This window comes from Phyllopteryx taeniolatus, chromosome 14, assembly GCF_024500385.1.
Source record: "Phyllopteryx taeniolatus isolate TA_2022b chromosome 14, UOR_Ptae_1.2, whole genome shotgun sequence".
Classification (NCBI taxonomy): Eukaryota; Metazoa; Chordata; class Actinopteri; order Syngnathiformes; family Syngnathidae; genus Phyllopteryx; species Phyllopteryx taeniolatus.
This window is the reverse complement of record NC_084515.1, coordinates 15,879,023-15,900,287: the sequence shown is the minus strand read 5'-3', so window position 1 is coordinate 15,900,287 and position 21,265 is coordinate 15,879,023. Positions and strand designations below refer to the sequence as shown.

The window sequence follows — 21,265 nt, the reverse complement described above, 5'->3', positions numbered from 1 at the left end:
GCCATGGTTATTCATGACCCACCCCCCCATCCAAGCCCCTTCCAAGCCCAGCTCCCCAGGCGCGGGCCCGTTCCCCCCTCTGTGCTGGGAATGCTAGCAGATGGGGTTAAGAGTGGGGGAGGGGAGGGGGGGCTCAAGGACAGCGAGCAGCCAGATTAACGCAGAGAAGATCGGCCGGCGAGACCCTCGCGTCGAGGGAGGGGTCCCAAAGTGTCCTCGGAGGAGTGTCATTTGTCTGTATATAAAGGGGAGGGGGGGGGGGGGGGGGGCGAAGGGCGCATAAATATGATTCAGCAGATGATGAACCAACTCAAATAGTCATGAGTCTTTTTTTTTCATATGCTAATGAATCCACAGTGACTACCCCTCCCTCCATCCCTCCATCCCTCCATCCCTCCATCCCTCCCCACGCTCGCTTTTTTCGTCCATTTTTTTCCCCCCTCTGTGAGCTATAATTAAGAGGTTTTTTGTTTCCCCCCCCTCCACCCAAAGCTAACATAAATAAATAATTCTATAATAAGATCTGTGAAGTGAGCAGGGCTGAATGTACTCATTGTGCTCCCGCGTGTTTTCCCTCTTGGATGTTTTGTATTAATTAGAAGCGAGCAATTTGATCCCTGTCGAGCAATCAATTTGCATCGTGTTCCTGTACACGTACACTCTATTTACACCTTAGCACACATTACTGTAGTCACACACACACAAAAAAAAGATATATATTTTAAAAAGTAGCACAGTTGGAATCGCATGACTCGGTTTCTTTCCAAAATGATTTGTATTATTCTTATTCTTCTTCTTCTTCTTATTTCGAAGTTGAATTCCCAGATTGAATGTGTGCACTTTTTCATGCAGGGAATGAAGCACACGATCAGCTCCTGAGAGACACGGCAAGCGTCAATAAGGCCGGGCACTGCGAAGCTGGCATCTTCCCCAACGCAGCGCCCTCCAAACAGCAATCGAAGGTAAATACAAAACCTTCGGAAAGAACAAATCAACACTGGGTTAGGGATTTCGTGAACAATGCGTCAACATAGTGGGAGAAGTTTCGGGATTTTTTTTTCCTGTTTTATTGAGACTATCATGTGGTTGTGTTGTCTTCATTTTACAGTTTTAAATGCCTTTAGGTTAAATGGAGCATAGTTTTGTATTTATGATGCTTAAGATAACTGTAACTGTATATGATTATAAAAAAATGTTATAGGGAAGTTTTAAAGATGTTTTGGGGAGGAAATTCATTTAAATTTGAATAAAATACACAGAATACCCTCTAAGCAAAGCGTATCATTTGATGATCATTTCTCAGCACACTATATAGATTATCAAAGATATAAGGAAATAGAGTACACATTGTTTTCATAGATACAAATGTGTAAAAAAGTAAGTATTTTCAGTTCCATTTCACAGCTCTAAAATCTTGCCTTTTTGTTCATATTTTCTACCATGAATTTTTGTCTAATAAATATTCCCATTTTATACTTCCTCCTTTTTCTAAAAGTAGCTTTTTTTTTTTTTTTTGATAGACAAAAATCAAAAAATAAAAGCAAGCATGTCACGGTTGATATTCGGTCGGCTCCACCAATAACATCATCTTTGATGTCTTTGATGGACGTCTCTGTTAGAAGACATTTTGTTTTCAGTGCAACACAACGTGAGTGTGTATTTGTCTGCGTGTGTGTGCGAAAGCAAAAAAGTGTTCCAAACTAACGAGGTACATTCATTTTTACACCAGCTAATGTATAGTATTTGGGAGTTGTTTGTCTCAATAGGCCGGAGTAATCAAAAGTAATGAAGCTATTACGAGCAGGACCTCCGAGGGCTCGGCGTGGCATTAAGAGTGCGCCACATAAAAAGGTTTATTAAAGGAAATTAAGGTCCATCACTGCCACACCTGCTCCCCTATTATAAATGTATGACAGGTCAGTGCCTTCAATCACAACAGCAAATGAGAGAGAGGAGTCATGTTTGCCATTATCAGGGAAAAAAGAACACGGCGCATCCTGTGACTCACACATTTCGCTGGCTGGTGACCACTATACGCCGCCATCAGCCTGGAATAATTATGTTTAATAGCTTTTATTTGGGAGCCACCAACAACATACCAACAAAGTGGATGGGTTTTTTGTGACTATTCTGGGCTCAACATGCTCTCTCTCACACACACACACGCACACACACACGCACACGCACGCACGCACAGCCGAAGCAGAGGCGCTGTGCACACTTTAATGTCATTATTTTGTGTCATTCCATTTTGTTCCTCACCTTTCCCCAACTTGTACTTTTTTTTTTTTTGTCTGTGGCGAGAATTACAGCCCAACAAGCGACATCATTTGGTCAGCTTCTTGACACTTTGGCACCCTTCTTATTTAATACCAGGTCCAAATGTTGAGTTCAAAGGGCATTTCTAGTTGTCCATATCTAGTGTGTTTTAGTTCAAAATTACGAAGAAGTATTAGGGCAAACATAAAAACAAACAAACACTATGGCATTGAATTGAAAGAAAGTTGTATATTTTTGGGGAAAAAAACCGTTTTTTTTTTCTTTTTCAATGCTAGGTGTATCTCGAGAAAGCTCAGATGGGTGCATTACTTGCTTGGACAGATTTTGAAATCCACTTGTTAAAATATGTTTTTTATTTCAAAAAAACAAAGAAACTGAAATGTGTTCTCAAAAATACTTTCATCTTGAAAATCTATTATTTTTTATCTAGAAAATGTATGACCTTAATCTTGTTGGGTATTTTTTTTCCTTTCATAGGAAATTACACAAATAGTTGAAAAATATGTTGGTTTTTTTTTGGACTATTTCTTTCTTTCTCTTTTTTTTTTTTTTTTTATTTTCAGCTAGAAGATTTGCCCAAAAATGATTGCCCAGTGCTTTACTGTGGACTATTTCAATATCAGTGAGTTTTACAGGAATGAGACATTTTCAATCTGAATGTTCATTTGTATGCCCAATTTGGTGAGGATATTAATAACTTTGGGCTTAGCTGTCAGTCGCAAATTGCATTGGAACCAGTCCACATTTTGTGTTTGTAACAGTACAAAAAATGGTATCTCCTGCTTTCATTTTTGAGAATGAACGTGAAGGGGTCCTACTAAAAAGAACAATTATCCTCTCATTTCTGTATGGCAAAAATCAAATCCTCATGTGGTCGTCAGCAATAGGGGTGTCATGGTGTATGTATTTGAATTTGGAACTTTACGGTACGGCAGCATCCCGAGTCCCCACGTGAAACATGTTAGCTAAGAAAAAGCAAACAAACACAGTGTGGCTCAGCCTGTGGCTAGTGATACGCTTTTGGCGGCATGTAAAACGTCAGTCGTTTTTGAATGTCATCGCGCGGACGCAGATGGAGCCGAAGCAGTAACAAATACCCTTTGGATGTTTTTAGAGCATAATAATTCAAACTGCTTAAACGGTTCCTGTTAAACTTGTTACAATCATTCATTTCCTAAAAAAGAAGACAAACTATTGACGTTGCATTTCCTCAAAGAGAAACAATTTGAGCTGTTGATATTATTCAAAGCATTTTTTAAATTTGCATATATTATTTTGTTTATTTCTATTTCATTTTAAATATCATTACATTTATTCCTGTTCTCTCTCTCTCTCACACACACACACACACACACCAAAACAGCAGTTAGTTTACTGTACCTGACATGAACCGTACTGTAACCTTAAAACAAATTACAGACGTACTGTTCGACCTCTAATATGCAACCATACATGATCATACAGTACATATAGTGGATGTAGAAAGTCTACACACCCCAGAGGAGATGGTTTTGGAAGCCCGGCTAGAGTCCTGACCTGAATCCAATGGAACATCTGTGGGTTGTTCTGAAGTGCACAGGAGATGCCCTCGCAATCTGACAGATTTGGAGTGTTTATGTAAAGAAAGGTGGGCAAATATCGCCACATCAAGATGTGCCACACGACCAAAAAAAAAAAGACTGAGACCCCCCCCCCCCCCCCCCCTTAAAATAAGTTATTTGATTTCCAACTGAGTTGTAAAGGTTCTACATCATAAAAATGGTGTCAAAGTTTTGAAATGATTCAGCTGGGTCTCATTTTTCTTCTATCACAAAACGTGCCATCTGACCAGGGGTGTGTGGACTTTTGATTTCCACTGTACATGATGATGTTACTTCGAGCTTTAGCCAGGGTATGAATCATTTTTGGCTTTGACTTATACTCATTTCTTTTTTTTTTTTTTTTTTAAATTTCCAGATGGATTCCGAAGGTGAGGAGCAGACCGTAAAACCGTGCGGCGCAGGTGAACTGCACACAGACACGCACACACGTGTGTGTACGCACGCACATTCCACTTATCACGATGGTTTAGGGGTACAGGTCCAACTTTACTCACGGTGGATTTTGCGCGTGATCTTGTCGGCCTTAAGTGCAGCACGCAGCCGCTTAATTATTCACACGGGAATAACTTCATTCAATTGGAAGCGCAGCTCAAATTAGTTAAGGAGCGTGTGTGTTTGTGAGTGTGTGCGTGCGTGCGTCCGTGTGAGACGTGTGATTGAAAGCCTCTAAACTGAAAATGTCATTATTGCAAGTGTTCGGGGGGCCTCGCGGAGGCCTGTGCATGCTGGTGAGATGCATGAAAAGCGAATTATTTGTATTATTATTCAGACGGTAAATTGATTTAACCCTTTTAGATCCCGTTGTCAGCGCTGTCAAAGGACGGGATACACGTGTGACTCAATGAAAAGCTTTTGATGTCAATGAAGTGTCCGCATCTTTGTTCTCCTGCTGTCATTGCCCCCAAGCCATAAATGGAGTAAAGCACCTATTTTTTTTTTTTTTTTTTTTGTAACTGCAATTCTCATAGAAATTGCACTTGAATGCGAAAAATGTTATTGCTGAGTTAAAATACACACACACACACACACACACACACAAACTAGTTCTGACAGCACAGCAGATCATTTAAATCCCTCGGAAACCATCTATCATACACCCTAGTGGCTAAGATACTAATTTACAATACAAAACTATCGTAATATTTTACCCAAAAAGTATATCCCCCCCCCCCCCTTAATTAAAGTGCTTTTCTGTCTATAATCTGACCTTTGCTCTTCGCTTAGAAAAAGTCCAATAGTTCCAAAACGGTATGTTTTTTTGTTTGTTTGTTTTTTTAATGCAAAAAGTAATAACGTTGAGTTTTTTGATTGACTTGAAAGGCACTGATGCTAAACAACGATGACATTTGACGCAAACTAGCAGTAGCACGATGAAAATGGAGCTAATGCAATACGACGTGTATCCTAGCTATCGGCAGATGTTATGCCGATATGCCTCCTTTGAGGCAAAGCCGTGACGTAATCATGTCACGGCTTTGTGAACAAAGCAAGATGCAGAAATCAATCTTTGTTCAAAACCAGTACGTTTGGGTTTTTTTGACCACAGAAAGTAACACTTCACTTTTCCGTTAATTGTCCTATATTTTTCTCTATATGCAGTATTTATATAAGAGTAAAAATATTTTCCTCATAAAAATTACAACTTTTCCCTCGCAACATGAGATTAAGGGATTAGGATTTTATCTATTATTTATTATTATTGTCTTTTAAAAAATACATTTCCAATTTAATTCTCGTAAATCAACGACTTTATTCCCGTCGATTCCGATTTAATTCTCGTAAGATTATGGGCTCTATTTTCGTGACTGGCGTTTATTTGGCACGACGTGGTAATTTCGTGGACCGGTGCACTCCGGCGCGTCTAAAAGAGACGTCTGTGCTGCTATGGGCGCCGTCACAGTGACTTCAACCCTGTCCAATCAAAGCGGCTCCTCTCATTCCCTTTAAATGTGGTGCGGTAGTAGCGCACTGACAGTCTTTGACATGGTGGAAGAAGAAACTGATTAGCTCGAGTCTGCGAGGTTCATTCGGAATTGCAAGCAGACCTGCGCGGGCGTTTCATGTAAAGGAGAGCACAAATATCTGCGCCGAGAAGTGGGCACTTGAAGACCGCCGCCCACCCCCTTTTTCCTCGTCGCGTCGCACTAGAGTAAGGGATTGGGAAGTTATTCTTGTAAAAAATCCTTTTTGGGGATGTAAAATAGCCTTGTCACTTATTGTGCTTTGGTGGACTTTTTAGTGTTCATGCTTTCAAATCTCATGATATGACCTTTTTTTTTTGTAATTTATTTGATACAGATCTGACCAATGAAGACTTTATTGTCGAGACGAACAGGTAAGATTTTTTTGCAACACCCGATCGCAAAGGGCCTTTCGAAGTAGTAGGAATGATTTGTCGTGTGCAGCCCGTACGGCTCGTCGGTTCGTAAACGGAGCGCTCAGGAAGGGGCGGCGGGCGCCCCCATCAACAAGAGGAAGTCCCTGCTGATGAAGCCGCGCCACTACAGCCCCAGCGAGGCCTGCGACGATGACAGCGAGGACCCGGCCCCGCGGCGGGACAAAGACGCGGCGAGGAGCGCCGACACTCCAGCAGGTAAACAGATGTCCTGTTGTTTTGTCTGTTTTGATGAACAGTCCACGCTGAATTTTAAAATCCCATCTGTTGCATTCATATTTCGCCTCCCCTCCCCTCCCCTCCCCGCCCCTCGCTAGCCGAGCCAGCCAACCGGCAGCGGCGTCGACGGCGGCCATTGTGCACGGTACACTGGCCACATTAGTTGGGTCTCGCCGAATAAACGCGAGTTTTTGACAGCCGATCGGCCGCGATCGTTCGGACTTGGCGCCGCCCGCTTTGGTCAGGGCCAGCTTGTTTCCCGACCCCCTCGTCTGTCCTTGAATGGGCCGGTCCAAAGCCATTGAATCCATAGAATGAGAATGTGAATGGGCGCCCGCGCCAGTTCACTCGAGTTCAAATGAGAATCCCCCCCACCCCCCCTCCCCATCCTTTTTCAATTCAATTCCAATTCAAGTGGCGGAAAACAAATGAGTTGTAAACACTGCTCGGCAGGATTGGCAGGGAAAACTCTTCTCCAACACGCATCATCAGCAACACTTTGTATGTTTTGATTTTGTCTTTTATCAGGGGCTAAAAAAATGTTGGCACCCCCCGCTTGCCCTGAATGACTTGAATTTTGTCCATTTTGGTGAACACGTGCATTCTCGCCCACTATAATCTGTACTGATTTGGTATATTTTTAACGACGTAACCAAGCAACAAACGTAATTGTCCCTTTTCAAAAGCTTTTGTTAAGCCCTCCAACACAGTCTAATACATAATTAGGCATAATGTCTACGGCTCATTATAGTACACATGCGCGTTTAAATGGACTGCAGGAGGAGTTGACTGGAAATGGAATTGATTTGTTTCCTGGGTTCACATTACCTTATAATAATTCAATTGATTATTGGAGGGTGACTCGTGTTTTTTTTTTTGCTGTTGTCGAGGCCTTTATCAAAATTCGGACCCACTGAATTATATTGAGCGATTTGAAACATTTGTATTGCTTTAATTTCTGCTTTTCCTGTCAAGATTGAGAGTAAGAGTGAGAACGTTAGCAGCAGGGGGAAGGTGCGCGGTGGCCGCGTTGGAAGGCGTCAAAATCAGGCTGTTGTTTTGGTGGATGGAGCCGCGCCGTGTTCAGCTGCAGCCAAGTGGCGGCCTGCTGCAGAGTGCTGCTAATGGCTATTCTGGAGTGACAACTCTTCACCTGCTCCAACACACAAACCGTCGCGGGGATCCAAGTTTTTTTTTTTTCACCGTGTGTATGCGTGTGTCCAGCTGGATGCCGAACAAAACCCCTCTCGCCTGCTGCGTGAATGTAAATACATGTTTACTGGCTTTGTTTTTTCGCACTGAGTAGATTTGTCTTTACAACATACAGTACTGTGCTCAAATCTTATCAGACCAGCCGTAAAATATAATCACTTAGACAATTTACAGCGATACGATTTTCTCAGTCTCTTTAAAAAAAAATAATAATAATAATAATAATAATAATTAGAAATGGCTTACCGGTAAGTATTTTGTATTACTTTACACTAGCAGTAGATGCCTCAATCCAAATATCGATACCAATGTCGGTATTAATTCCTACCAGTGTGGAATGAGATTTATTTTTTTTAGAAACGAGGAGCAGAATATTTAGACATTAAAATTGTATTTCTGAACACGCTTCCTGAAACAAAAAATCAACGGGATTTTTTGTTTGCATGTTACTGTTCCGTTTCTGTTCGATTACTGTAATTTCTCTTGTATTATAAGCATTTATTCCCCAAAAAATCATCAAAAATCAATAGTGCGTATTGTACATAGGTAGACGTTTGGGGTTATCCTGACGTTTGGGGTCGATTTTGGGGGTGCGTATTATACTCGAGAGCGTAATATACACCAGAAATGACGGTAGTACTTTGCCCAAATTTTGTCGTGGGAATTAATTCATTCTACATCGGGCAGACGAAGGGTTAGCACGTCTGCCTCACAATTCTGAAGTTCGGGGTATGAATCTCTCCCCGTGCTTGAGTGAGTACGCTGGCTCCCTCCCACATTTCAAAAACATTCTTCTCAGGTTAATCGAAGACTCAAATTGTCCATTGGTGTGAATGTAAGTGTGAATTTTTGTTTGTTTGTTTATATCAGCCCTGCGACTCGCGACCCTTATGTGCACAAGCAGCATAGAAAATGGATGAAGTGAAATGGGAATATTGGAACAGTTTTCACTTTTGCGTTGTAAGACACCGTGGGGCGTGGCCTGCTACAATGATTTGCAACATTGGCCTACGTGCTGTGTGCCAATTGTGTGTCATTTCATTGCCACGGTCTTATGGTCATCCGCTGAAGCCCGATGCGCGTTAAAGTCAGCTAAAGAGGGTTAGAGTCGTCCTTTCAAACGCATGCGAAACAACCACTTATTAACACGAGTCGTGTCTCTCAAGTGGCGGTCACTGATTAACAATGGAACGCTATCAGCTGAATTGATTCCATCAAATCTCCCTTGATCCTCTCAAATGCTTCAAATTTATGCTCTGTTAAGGCTCTTTTTTTTTTTTTTTAACTTTCTATCCTCTTAAGTGGCCAGACAGCGTGAGAGTGAGAGCAACGCAAAAAGTAGGATTCGATGGATGGATTGGGAGGAATCGGATCACATGGGTGGTGATGATGATGATGATCATGATGATGATGATGAGACGGACACAGGAATGAGTAAACTTGTTAAATGGGTCAAAATGTAGTTGTAAAATGAATCCAGGCAAAACAGCATTTGCGTAGTAGTTTTCCATTTCACATTGGAATTAAAGAAAGAAGGTGAAACAGTTTTTGCCTTAATTGTGTGTATTTGTACATAAAAACTAACGTTGTCATGCACAATTTCAAGAATGATTCTGAAGTACATTTACTGTCGAAATATGAGCGTTTTCTAGTTGGCAGGATTACATAACCACTACAACATTGGTTTGCATGAAACGTTGGGGATATGTGACCAATCCATCGTCCGTTTGCGCTCAATGTGAAAAAGAGAAATCTTTCTTTTTATGAAGAAAAAGTCATGATTTTATGGCAAAATAAAATGATCTTATTGGATAAGGTTTGGAATTTTCACCCAAAAAAGTAATCTCACGAAAATGAAGTAGCAATACAATGACAGTTAGCTCCCAAGATTACGAGAATTAAGAAAAAGAAAATGTGAGTTTACAAGAATAGAGTCAGAAGAAAAAAAAGGTTATCTTATAGAATTAGATGGGAATTTTTAGGAGAGAAAAGTCAGAATTGTCATATTTTTTAACAAGCAAAAAGTTTCAACATTTTAATCCAGTGAGATTGAAATCCTAATTTTGCAAGAAGAGTTGAATTTCGTGAGGAGAACGGAGCTGCAATCTTAGAAAAACTCAATCGGAATCGTGATAAATGAATGCGGTCATTCAAACCTTTCATTAGAAGAACGTCGTCTTCTGAGTTATACTGTTGCGGGAATCAAGACATAATTTTACACACAAAAAAAACCCAAATATGATAATACAATCGTAAACATATCGATGTTAAATTGAGGACTGGTGCCTGCCAGTATTGTACCTGAGAATTGTCATCACTTTTCTCCCTCTTACAGCACCCCTGGTGGCCCTATTGCTACTTTTTAAAATCTTTTGAATTCAAAATTAAATGTCTCTTCTAAAACATGTTGTCGCGACGGAATATTTCGGTGTCTGGCAAAATAAAATTGCATGGAACCGTCTGACATCAAAACATGCATCAGTGGAGTCAACATTGAGCGGCATCTCATTCTCTTTTTTGATTTGATTTGATTTCTTCTTAAAAGATAATCTGATTCACATTTTGTTTTCAGGAATCTTCACTTTCACAATCTCTTCATCCCCACAAATCAGATGTTATGTTTTGACATCAGTGCTGGAGAAGATGACAACATGTCGCTGCTTGGCTTCAACTTCAAAACACACATAACTAATTATTATTTAAAAAAAAAAAAAAGAAACATACTCTAAATCCCCCGTAATCTTCATCTTCAATCTTTGTTGCTTCAGACAAAAAGAGGACAGAAGCAAAACAATTTAGTTCCTCAATTCCGTGTTTCATGTTCGGCTCACGAAGAATAAAAAGAAAAAAGCATTTCATAAATGTAAATCTAAAATATACTTAGTGGCGAGTAATTACTTGGGAATCCCACGACCTTATGCTGTTACATGTATTCTTCACAATAACATGTTTTCCTCACTGTATTATTTGCAGAAAAAGTGACCCAAGTTCTAAAACCTTAAAAGGATTTCGGAAGATTACATCCAAATTATGATCCTGCTGTTGAGCGCACCGAAAACACGTGTTTGTCCCGTCAAGACGGGGGGCGCGAAGGAAGAATAGATATTCTAAAAATAATACATATAGAGTATATATCGTGCTGTACATTTGTGAACCTATTGCAGTGATGTTAAATGCATTGCAAAAAAAAAATGTTGAACCTCAGTGGACAGTTATGCTCAACTGTGTCATGCTTGTAGATGAACGAAAAAAAAAAAAAAAAGCCTGTCTCCTTTCAGATGGAAACTTGAGTCCAATAAATGGCACGCCGGACAGAAACGGACGCTCCAACGATTCGCTGGGGTGGTCCGAGGTGACGCCCGAAGGCTCGCCGCGGTGCGAGGTCAGCACGCCGGAAATGTACGAAGATGAGGAAGAAGAAGCAGAGGAAGATCAAAGTCAGGACAGGCTAAGCGGCGCGTCGTCCCCGCAGAGCCCGAGGGAGCTCCGCTGGGCGTTCTCCGCGAAAATGAACGGCTCGAGCCCCTCCAGAACCTGCGGAGAGCCTTCACCCGTGAAGGAAGAACCTCAACTGGAGCTGAGCAGAAGAGGAGGCCTTTTCCAGAGATACAGGCCGGAGGAGGAGGAGGAAGAGGGGGGCAGCGACACGGAGGTGGAGAGGTCTCCCCGGCTGGATGGCTGGCCGCTGGACCACCTCTGCCAGAGAGGCCTCGAAGTGGGCCGCGGCAGAGTCAATCTGAGCCTGCTGGAGCAGGCCATCGCGCTGCAGACGGAGCAGAGGCAGGTCTTGCATCACGCCTACCGCGAGATGGACCGCTTCCTCATGGAGCAGATGACCAATGAGAGGAGGCACCAGCGCATGATGGACGTAGACAACAGGCTCGGCTACCCCGCGGGCAAAGGTAAGTTGATTTGATTTGATTGAACTTGGACTGGTTGCTGGACACACACGCACACACACACACACACACACACACACACACGCACGCCTTCCTCTTCACAATGAGGTCTTTTTTTGAACACCCTTAGGTGTCCAAACAGAGGGTGACGGGCATACTACGGGCCCACACATTTTAGATCCGGCCCGTGATGCAGTTAAAAAAAAAAAAAAAAACCTAATTGGCGCTCAATTGTTGCATGATATTTTCTCCTGCATTTAGCAAGGGCTTTACGAAGACTGCTATGGAAAAACAAGGTTGTAAAGAAAAAAGCAATACACCCATTGTGTACTCATCAAGCCGCAAAGAGAATCGCAAAAAGAAATCGAGAGGAATCCGAGCTTGAAATCCTCTTTGCCGCTTAAACATTTTGGCAACAAGTCAAGTAATACATAAACAGACTTATGATAATAATAAACCTAAATTGCGACTACTCCGAATATTGGATTTTGATAGGAATCAAATGGATATTTAACCATGACCATAAGTCTTAAATCCTGCTAAAGTACCTCTCATGTTTCCCCGGGATTCTTCAAATGACCGTGGCTAAATGTGTAATCCTCCGTGTAATCTTTCCGTGGTCGGGCATTAAGAAGTGTGTTCAACTACAGCCTTAACTAAAATGACAGATTAATAGATGCTTTTTATATATGGATATAAAAAAAAAAGTGTCTGGCTTTGCATGATATTTCAATCTCTCGGCTCGTGGACAAAACGAGTCCCGTAAAACAAATTCCTATTCATTGGGAGTAAATGGACAGTCAATGTTTCCCCAGACTCTCTGCGGACGGACAAGAGGGACATCAAGTGTCCCACGCCGGGCTGCGATGGCACGGGTCACGTGACCGGGCTGTACCCTCATCACAGGAGTTTGTCCGGGTGTCCTCATAAAGTGCGAGTTCCTCCAGAGAGTGAGTGTGCAAAAATATTCACCTTTACCCACTTCATTAGGTACACCTCATTTTTGACTCAGACCATCAGATATAATATGTGGTAATATTGTTCTTTGCAGTGGTATATTTCCGTCAACTTATTAGGACAAAATATGAGATGCAATATATCATATTTAGTTTTCTGTACATATATATATATATATATATATATATAATTAATTTTTCATTTATTTTTCTATATTTTCTATCGTTAATTTGTATTTTCTTTGTATTGAATTTTGTAAATATATACTGTATATTGTATTGTATGTATACTGTACCCACCCAAACCTGTTTGGATGCCCCCCGCCACCCAGGTGGATGCCCGGGGGCCACAGCCCCTCTGACTCCCCCCCCCCCCCCCCTTCACATGCCACTGGTCTGGTGGCAACACCATTATTTTTATTTGTATGTTTTATTTATTTCCCCCCCCCCAACTTGCCGATTATTTGGGAGCATGGCGTCTATTTGAGTGAAGGCGACCGTTAATAACTCTCTGTGTCAATCAAAACAAATCATGGACAACATTTTCTTGTTCTGGGTACACAATTTTGCAAACTGTTTACAAGAGTGTTTATTATTTAGACATAAAATGTTTATTTCATTCCATTGACTGCTCTTAGGGAGCAAATCTTTCTTCAACATTGAATTCAGTTCAAACATATGCATAACTTTTAACAAGTACCTTAAAGGATTTGTGCGACTCTTATGCGCATTGAAGTCTTTTTTTTTGTTGAAATGTATTTTTCATTCCCCCCATATTGGCGATTGTTAAGACATTCCAACAAAACTCCACAAACATTGGACATTAAAGCGAAATGTTACAAAAGCAACAGAAAAGTAATTAACTTTTCTCGCGGAGTCTAGGCAGTGTTTGTGAATCAAAGGGTCTAGCTAGTATGCTATTGAACAAAATAAATATGACAAGTGCAGCCAACTAATTGGAGGATGTGGCGGAGAGAAAAGAAGTTTCTAAGGATGCACGGCAGCCCTTAACGACGCTTTTGTTTTGAAGAATATAATCAGCTGTCTTTTCTTTGCACTAAGCCACTGTATTTACATTGTGGCCACTTTCTCTCACGCTCTCGTATGCGCCAAGCACTTCCATAAATCATCGCTGAATGCCTAAAATGTTCACTGCTGTCTATATTCATCTCATAAACATTTAGTGTGACTCACTGAAACACTTGCAAATTCAACATTTCCAACCCTGGACTGGAGAACACTGCAAGACTTGTTCAACTTCCATCTGGCGATCCTATGTAATGATTTCACTGTGGATTGGGTAAAAAAAAAAAAAAAAAAGCACAAAACGGATTTATGAAAGGCTAAAGATTATTATAGTATTATAATGGATGCTAATCGTCATTTTTCTTCACTGATAAGATGGAAGAAGTTATCAAAACACATTTTTAGACTTTCAGGGTCCATTTCGAACAATTTCGTTCCCAATCTAGAGGTCATTTGCGCCACTCTTGAGGGTTTGGAGCTAATTTGACAAATTGGATGGATGGATGGATGGATGTTTATGTTACCGAACGTAGTTCCCAATAAAGAGCTAATACATCTCTCGTGGTCTCAGACATCATCGTGAGGCTTTTATCACCCGTTGAAGTTAGCAGATATGGTTCCCAATAAAGAGCTAATATTAATATTTCTCTCTCTCTGGCGCGCTCAGTCTTGGCCATGCACGAGAACGTCCTCAAGTGTCCGACTCCCGGGTGCACAGGAAGAGGGCACGTCAACAGCAACCGGAGCACCCACCGGAGGTAAATAACAATAATAATAATAAATCCAGAAAGAATCATATTGCACCGTAGAGAGACGTGCGTGTGTCGGCGATTGGCTTACGGCGTGTTTGATTGTCTTCCCAGTCTGTCGGGCTGCCCCATCGCCGCCGCGGTGAAAATCTCCAAACCTCAGGACGAGAGCCTGAAAAGCAGACAAACGCCCGATCGCTCGCCGAGGTACGCGCCGTCGAAAGCCGGCAAAATCGTTAGCGCGCGCAAGTCTGGACTGCACGAGAGTGAGGGGGGAGATAGCGATGGGGGTTCTCGCGCAAGTTAAGCTCTGCAAAAAAGTGATAAACGCTCTTGTTGTGGTTTATCGAGGGATCCCTCCAGAACGCGCAGTCTGTTGCGAGCTCCAGCCACTCTATTAGAAATGATAAAAGAGCAGAACTCTTTGTTCCCGCTGGATTTATCACGGGCACGAAGCCCACTCCCGCTATATTAATTAGTCTGGCAACCTGGGTGCCGCATCGACAGCATCAAATCCCAAAAAAAAAAAAAAAAGAATGCTTAACTGCGTTATCTGAGTCCCAGCCATCTTTGTGGGCCTGGTCAACATTTTTTTTTTTTAACCTAAGCCAACTTAACAAGAATAAAGAGGAAAATGTCTTAATATTAGAAGGATAAAGTTGTAATATTATGAGAACAAGTTAGAATAAAATCGTAACGTTCATGGGAATAAAGTCAAAATGTTACGTTGGATAAATCACAATTTATACGAGATTAAAGTAAGAATTTTACTGAAAAACTTAATTTTATGAGACGAAAGTTGTAGTTGCGCAAAAAAAAAAAAAACTCAGCATTGAATGTGGAAAAGTCATCATTTGAACAGGATAAAGCTGTATTATTATGAGAGTAAGTTCGTCATTTTGTGAGGCTAAAATTGCAAGTTTACAAAAATAAAACAAAAACACATTTCCAAAGAGAAATTCAATATAACACTTTTAAAATCAGAACATCTATTTTTGAGAATAAGATGCATGGCAAAAGTGCAAGAACAAAGTCAAATTCTTTAGGGGGAAAACGTCACAGCTTTAGTAAGAAATAAAATCACACAATTTCTGCAAGAATTTTACGTGGGAAAAGTCTGAATTTTTAAAACATGAAAGTCAGAATTCCACTGGAAAAAAAAGTCATCATTTTACAGGGGAATGAGTTCTAATTGTAAGAGGACCAAGTTGTAATTTTATGAGAACAAAGGTGAACATTTTCAAAAAAGAAACGGTTGCAATGTTTACAAGAATATAGTCATCATTTTACTGGGAAGAATTCATATATTTTTTTTACAGGATTAAAATCTGAATTTGACTAAAAAACATAATTTCATGAGACTAAAGTTGTAATATTATGGGAGAAAAGTCAGAATTGACTAAAGTCATAATTTAAGTCAAAGTAAAAAGTGGATGAAGCAGTATTATTATTATTTGTATTATTATTAGTAGTAGTAGGAGTATTAGGAGGGTAAGTTTTTAATGTAACAAGACGAAAGTTACAAGTTGCCAAAAATAAAGTCCTACAAATTTGGACTAAAATGTCGTAATTTTAAGAGAAACTGTTTATTATTATAATATTATGGAAAAGAAAGTGTAAATAAGGTTGCAATAGCACAAGAATAATTTTAAGAGCGAGAACAAAGTCCTAATTTGATTGAAGCCAGAATTCGGTCCTAAAAGTTATTGTAAGAAAATCAAGACATCATTCTTTAGGAGGTCAATCCCAGACTATGGGTACCAAAATAACAAACAAAGAAAAAAACCCAACATTAACTGAAGACGTCCTGGATTTTGTGCGGGCTGTCAGGGTTGTGAGCCTGGTCAAGAATTTGGACCTGAGCCAGCTGAACTACCGGCTGGCGCACCCGATGGCCGCCCTGCGGAGCGGCCTGGCCAAGGACGTGGACAAGTACAGCAGGATCCGCTTCGACTACGCCAGCTTCGACGCGCAGGTCTTCGGGAAGCAGCCGCTCAACGGCGGCAGCCACGACGCCGAAGTCTCGCACTATCCCGACTGTACGTCGACTCACACTCCGATCGCGCGGTTTTCCGGTTGCGGCGAGTTGCTTTTACGTGTGTGAGGGTCAATCGCCCGGTGTGCGAGTGTGACTTGCTGACTATTCTGTGTGCGATGTCCGGCGTATGCGATGTCATTGTTGCCATTTTGTACAAAAACACGTCGGGAAAAAGTCACTTTCAAGACAAAACTGTTGTGATTTTTGGAGTAAACAAAAAAAAAGCCCGGAACATTCAGAGATAAAGGAGGATAAAGTTTTACTGCGAGACACAATTTAGTGAGAATATACTCATAAAACTAAATACTCATTTTGAGCAGAACTTGTAATTGTATGAGAAACCATTTCATGAGAATAAGGTTGCAATACTGCAAGTAAAAGGTTGAAATTTTGTGTGAATAAAGTATAATTTTGCAATATTAGGAGAATACGTTTGTAAACGTACAAGAATAAATTCACAGTTGTTGGGAGAATCAAGTCTTCATTTTTTACAGTCCTAATATTTCCAAAATAAAAGTCCGAATTTCACGGAAATGGGAAAAAAAAAAAAAAAACATTATTTATTTATTATTATTTTTTTCGCCTAACATTGCAATATTACAGAAGAAAAGTCTGAATGAAAGAGATATCTTATATCATGTTTCGGAGATAAAAACATTGTACCTCTTTGACACCGATTTGTCATATTCGGGTTACGTCATTTAGCTACACGAGACGGGCAAAATATTAGCAACGCCGCTGCACGCGACATCATCAACAATAACGAAGACATTCTTCAATCGAGACCTCAATTGAACGTCACGATAAGCCTAACGGTCGTTAATAACACCACATGAGCCTTTTTTGATGCGCTGTCGTCCGGCATCTTATGACGACATTTGCTCGGAACGCCTGAATTATTCAGCATCTATTTTGCTATTTCTTACTATATTTCTTAGCGCCGCAGCAGTTCCATCCCGGCTTGCTGCTGGCGCCGGGTGGCCGCTTGCCAGCTTCCGGTCAGCACAGCTCACCGGCGAGTCACTTGAAGCGCGGAGACGGCGGCGCTTTGGGGGCAGCCGCCATCCTCAACCTCTCCACTCGCTACCGGGAGAGCGGCGAGGAGGCGGCGGCGGCGGCGGCCGCGCGGCCCCTGGCAACCTCTACAAAGGTAATCAAATCAGACCGCTTGGAAAAGAGGTGTTTAATGTGCTCAGGCGAAAGCAACTCGGATTTGTGTATAAAAAGGGAAGACTTCAAAAGAGAGATGTTGGCAAAGAGAAAGAGAGTGAGGGCTCAGGTCGCGAAAGAAAGAAAGAAAGAAATCAACAAATACAATTTTAAAAAGGAGGGTTTTGCTGCCACTCGAGCTTTAACGTACACGCACAGAAATTGGTGTCATCGTATCAAAAGGAGATGAAGGCCAACAAAAGCGATTTGGACATCGGCTGACCTGGTGTCGAACATTTCCGAGAAAAAACTCAGAATATTAAGAAAGGAAAGTTCTAATCTTGCAAGAAAACATTTAATAGTAAACGATACGTCTTTATATTACAAGGAAAATGTCAAACTATTGTATGATTGAAGTTTTTTTTTTTTAGAAATTTAAGTCATGATATTACAATATAAAAGTCATAATATTGCGAGTCATAATAATGAGAATAAAGTATTGATTTTATAGGCGGGGGGGGGGGGGGGGGGGGGGGGGAGTCATTTTTTCATGAGGTTGAAGTTATAAAGTTAGGAGAAAAGGTTGTTAAAAAGTAAAAAGGTGTCTTGTTTAAATTTGTCATATTAAGAGACAAATGCCAAAATTTTGAGATATTGTGAGAAACAAAGCTTTTAGGAGAATGTCGTCCAAAAGATATCTTGTGAGATATAGTGACATTTTCAGAGGAAAACAACTGCATAATTTTCATTTGGAAAAGGTAAGAATTCATATTTACAAGGTTAAAGTCGTAATTGTATGAGAAAAAAGTCATTTTCAATTTGACATAACCAGAGACAAATGCCAAAGTTTTGAGGAATATGTGGAATTTTATGAGAATAAAGTCGTATAAATGATGACCTGTAGGGTACGGTGGGGAAAAAATACATTTGATGAGACTTCAAATTCAATATTTATTAAAAAAAAAAAAAAACTTCTTTTATCAGAGGAAAATTGTGAGGTTATATCACCATGGACTTAACATCCCTATCATAAAAAAAGCCTTAATATTACAAAAAAAAAGCGAGAATAAAATCATACTATTCCCGTCAGAATTTTACGAAGTTGAAGTGAGAATCGTACGAAAACTCATAATTCGACCAAAACTCTTTTTACGAGAGAAACCCCAGGAGAACAAAGTTGTAAAATCAAAGAAAAAAGTCCCAAGTTGTAACATCCCAATAAAATCACTTGGAAAAGAAGATAACAGCCACTCATCCTTTTTTGAAAAAATGTTGGCATTCCCATTTTGTACGATTACGTTTGAAATGATTATTCATTAGCTCTATGACATGACGGCGGCGGCATAGCTCGTAAAAAAAAAAGTTGCGTTCTCCCACCTGTGAGGCGGTTGCGTAACGTCGCCATCCCCTTCCATACTGCATGATGATGATTGATTCCAGGTTCTTGTTGCACACCTCCGCCGCCGCCGTCGTTGTCGTCGTCCTCCTCGCTGCTGAGCTGACGACGTGGCCCCCGCTCAATGTCAATGAATTAAACAGTGTTAGCAAGTTGATCATCTGTTCCCGTTTTGCAGCTTAGTTGTCTTGTCTGCGGACGCGCACGCGAAAGAACAGCTTTCCTGTCTGGAACATTTGGCGAAGGGGAGCGGCCATATTTCGGGCGCTATATGCGGCAACATAACCGCATCTGTATGCCTTATAAGAGAATAAGGTCGCAATGTATTATTACGTTAAGGAAAGTCCGACTTACTGCCGGCAATGCAGACCAAAACTCTGACACCGGTCGTATCAGGGTTTCGGTACCCCGTACCGAAACAGGACTCCCCCCCCCCCCACAGGACTCCACGAGGGACACGGTCGAAGGCCTTCTCCAGGTCCACAAAACACATGTAGACTGGTTCTGCGAACTCCCATGGACCCTCAAGGACCCTGTCGAGGGGTTTAGAGCTGGTCCACTGTTCCATGGCCAGGACGAAAACCACACTTCTCCTCCTGAATCTGCGGAGATTCAACTTCCCGACGGACCCTCCTCTCCAGCACCCCTGAATAGACCTTACCAGGGAGGCTGAGGAGTGTGATCCCCCTCGAGTTGGAACACACCCTCTGGTCCCCCCTTCTGCCAATTCAGAGGCACTGTCCCCGATGTCCATGCGATGTTGCAGAGGTGTGTCAACCTTTTCAACCACCTCGGTGACCTTAACCCCGCCTCAGAGACCCCCAGCAGACCCTCACAATACGTTTGGGCCTCCCAGGTCAGACTGGCATCTTCCCCACCATCGGAGCCAACTTACCACCGGGTGGTGATCAGTTGACCACTGATCCGCCCCTCTCTTCACCCGAGTGTCCAAGACATACGGCCGCAAGTCCGATGACGCGACCACAAAGTCGATCGTGGAACTGCGACCTCGGGTGTCCTGGTGCCAAGTGCACGTGTGGACACCCTTATGCTTGAACATGGTGTTCGTTATGGACAATCCGTGGTGAGCACAGAAGTCCAATAACGGAAGACCACTCGGGTTCTGATCGGGGGGGGGGGGCCGTTCCTCCCAATCACTCACTGTCATTGCCCACGTGAGCATTGAAGTCTCCCAGCAGAACGATGGGATCCCCATCGTATAATGGGAAGAATTCTCATTATACAATAATCTTTTTTTTATTTTAGGACAGTTATAATTTACAAGAAAAAGTCCTCAAGTTGACGAGTGTCAAGTTACATTTCAAATTACGACTTATTCTTTGTACGACTGTGACTTATTTCTTTGAACAAAAAAAACAAACAAACCAACAACAAACGCGGGGGAAACTTCTGTCACATTAAAGCTTTTTCATTTTTTGCTTTAATAATGATGACGTCTTATCTGAAACAATACGCACGCATGTACAGTACATACACTTCTGCTGCCATCTTGGTTGTGTGTCCTAGAAAACACATTGGCACAGCTGTCACTGTGAGAACTACATGCACACGCTAGTGATTATTACTGTTGTGTGTGCTTTATTTACATAAGCTTTTGTGCAATTACAACTGTAACCAATAATTTCATCATACTAATTACGCATTTTTACTTGGACTGATGTTTTTTTCCTTTTTCTTTGCCTGCAGGACATGCACATAGAGGTGGATGAAAACGGCACCTTGGACCTGAGCATGAAGAAAAGCAAGGAGAGCGTCCACGCCAAAGCGCCTTCGGACGAGCAAGCGCACCCGGAGTCGGTCGTGGGGGCGGCGGCCAAAGGTTGCGGCGGCGTGCTGATAAGCCCCGCCTTCTACCATCCGCTGCGCGACAGGGACAGCTGGGATGGCCCCGTCCCCGTCAACTTCAGCCAAGTGCATGTTTTACACGACAATGAGGTACATTCATTCATGTCACCAAAAGTAAAAGTTTATGAAGTTCACTTCTATACATGCTCGCTGGACACTTCATGTGATGTGATGAGATGTAATATTTTCACAAATCACACCTTTACAAAGATGCTGTGGCTTATCCTTGACGCAGTGAAAAAGGTACAAATGTATTTTTTTTTTAAATAAATGTTTCGCACATCTATTACGTGAATCTACTTTCATTGACACCAATTTAGCGCTAATTCAACCAAGTCCCGCCCACAAAACAGAAAGTCCTGCTAGAATTATATACTGTAGGTATATACCGCTTCATAGGTGTAATCACTTCTTTTGTCTACATTTTTTTTAATAAAACGATGCAATATTATTTTGAAACTGTAAAGTACAGTATTCCT

The 21,265-nt window shown here is 41.5% G+C and overlaps 1 protein-coding gene across 7 annotated transcripts in view; it reads left to right on the top strand.

Annotated features, from left to right (window-relative positions):
• Positions 1–21,265, top strand: part of st18 (ST18 C2H2C-type zinc finger transcription factor) — a 66,608-nt gene that overhangs the window by 30,066 nt on the left and 15,277 nt on the right. For all 7 annotated transcript variants that reach the window (XM_061798035.1, XM_061798040.1, XM_061798039.1 and 4 more), the window contains exons 3-13: positions 853–962; positions 4,237–4,282; positions 6,180–6,216; positions 6,287–6,474; positions 10,986–11,609; positions 12,422–12,556; positions 14,256–14,346; positions 14,452–14,544; positions 16,168–16,376; positions 17,314–17,525; positions 20,628–20,876. In XM_061798035.1, the coding sequence (XP_061654019.1) occupies positions 853–962; positions 4,237–4,282; positions 6,180–6,216; positions 6,287–6,474; positions 10,986–11,609; positions 12,422–12,556; positions 14,256–14,346; positions 14,452–14,544; positions 16,168–16,376; positions 17,314–17,525; positions 20,628–20,876 (1,994 nt within the window). The remainder of the gene's footprint in view (positions 1–852; positions 963–4,236; positions 4,283–6,179; positions 6,217–6,286; positions 6,475–10,985; positions 11,610–12,421; positions 12,557–14,255; positions 14,347–14,451; positions 14,545–16,167; positions 16,377–17,313; positions 17,526–20,627; positions 20,877–21,265) is intronic.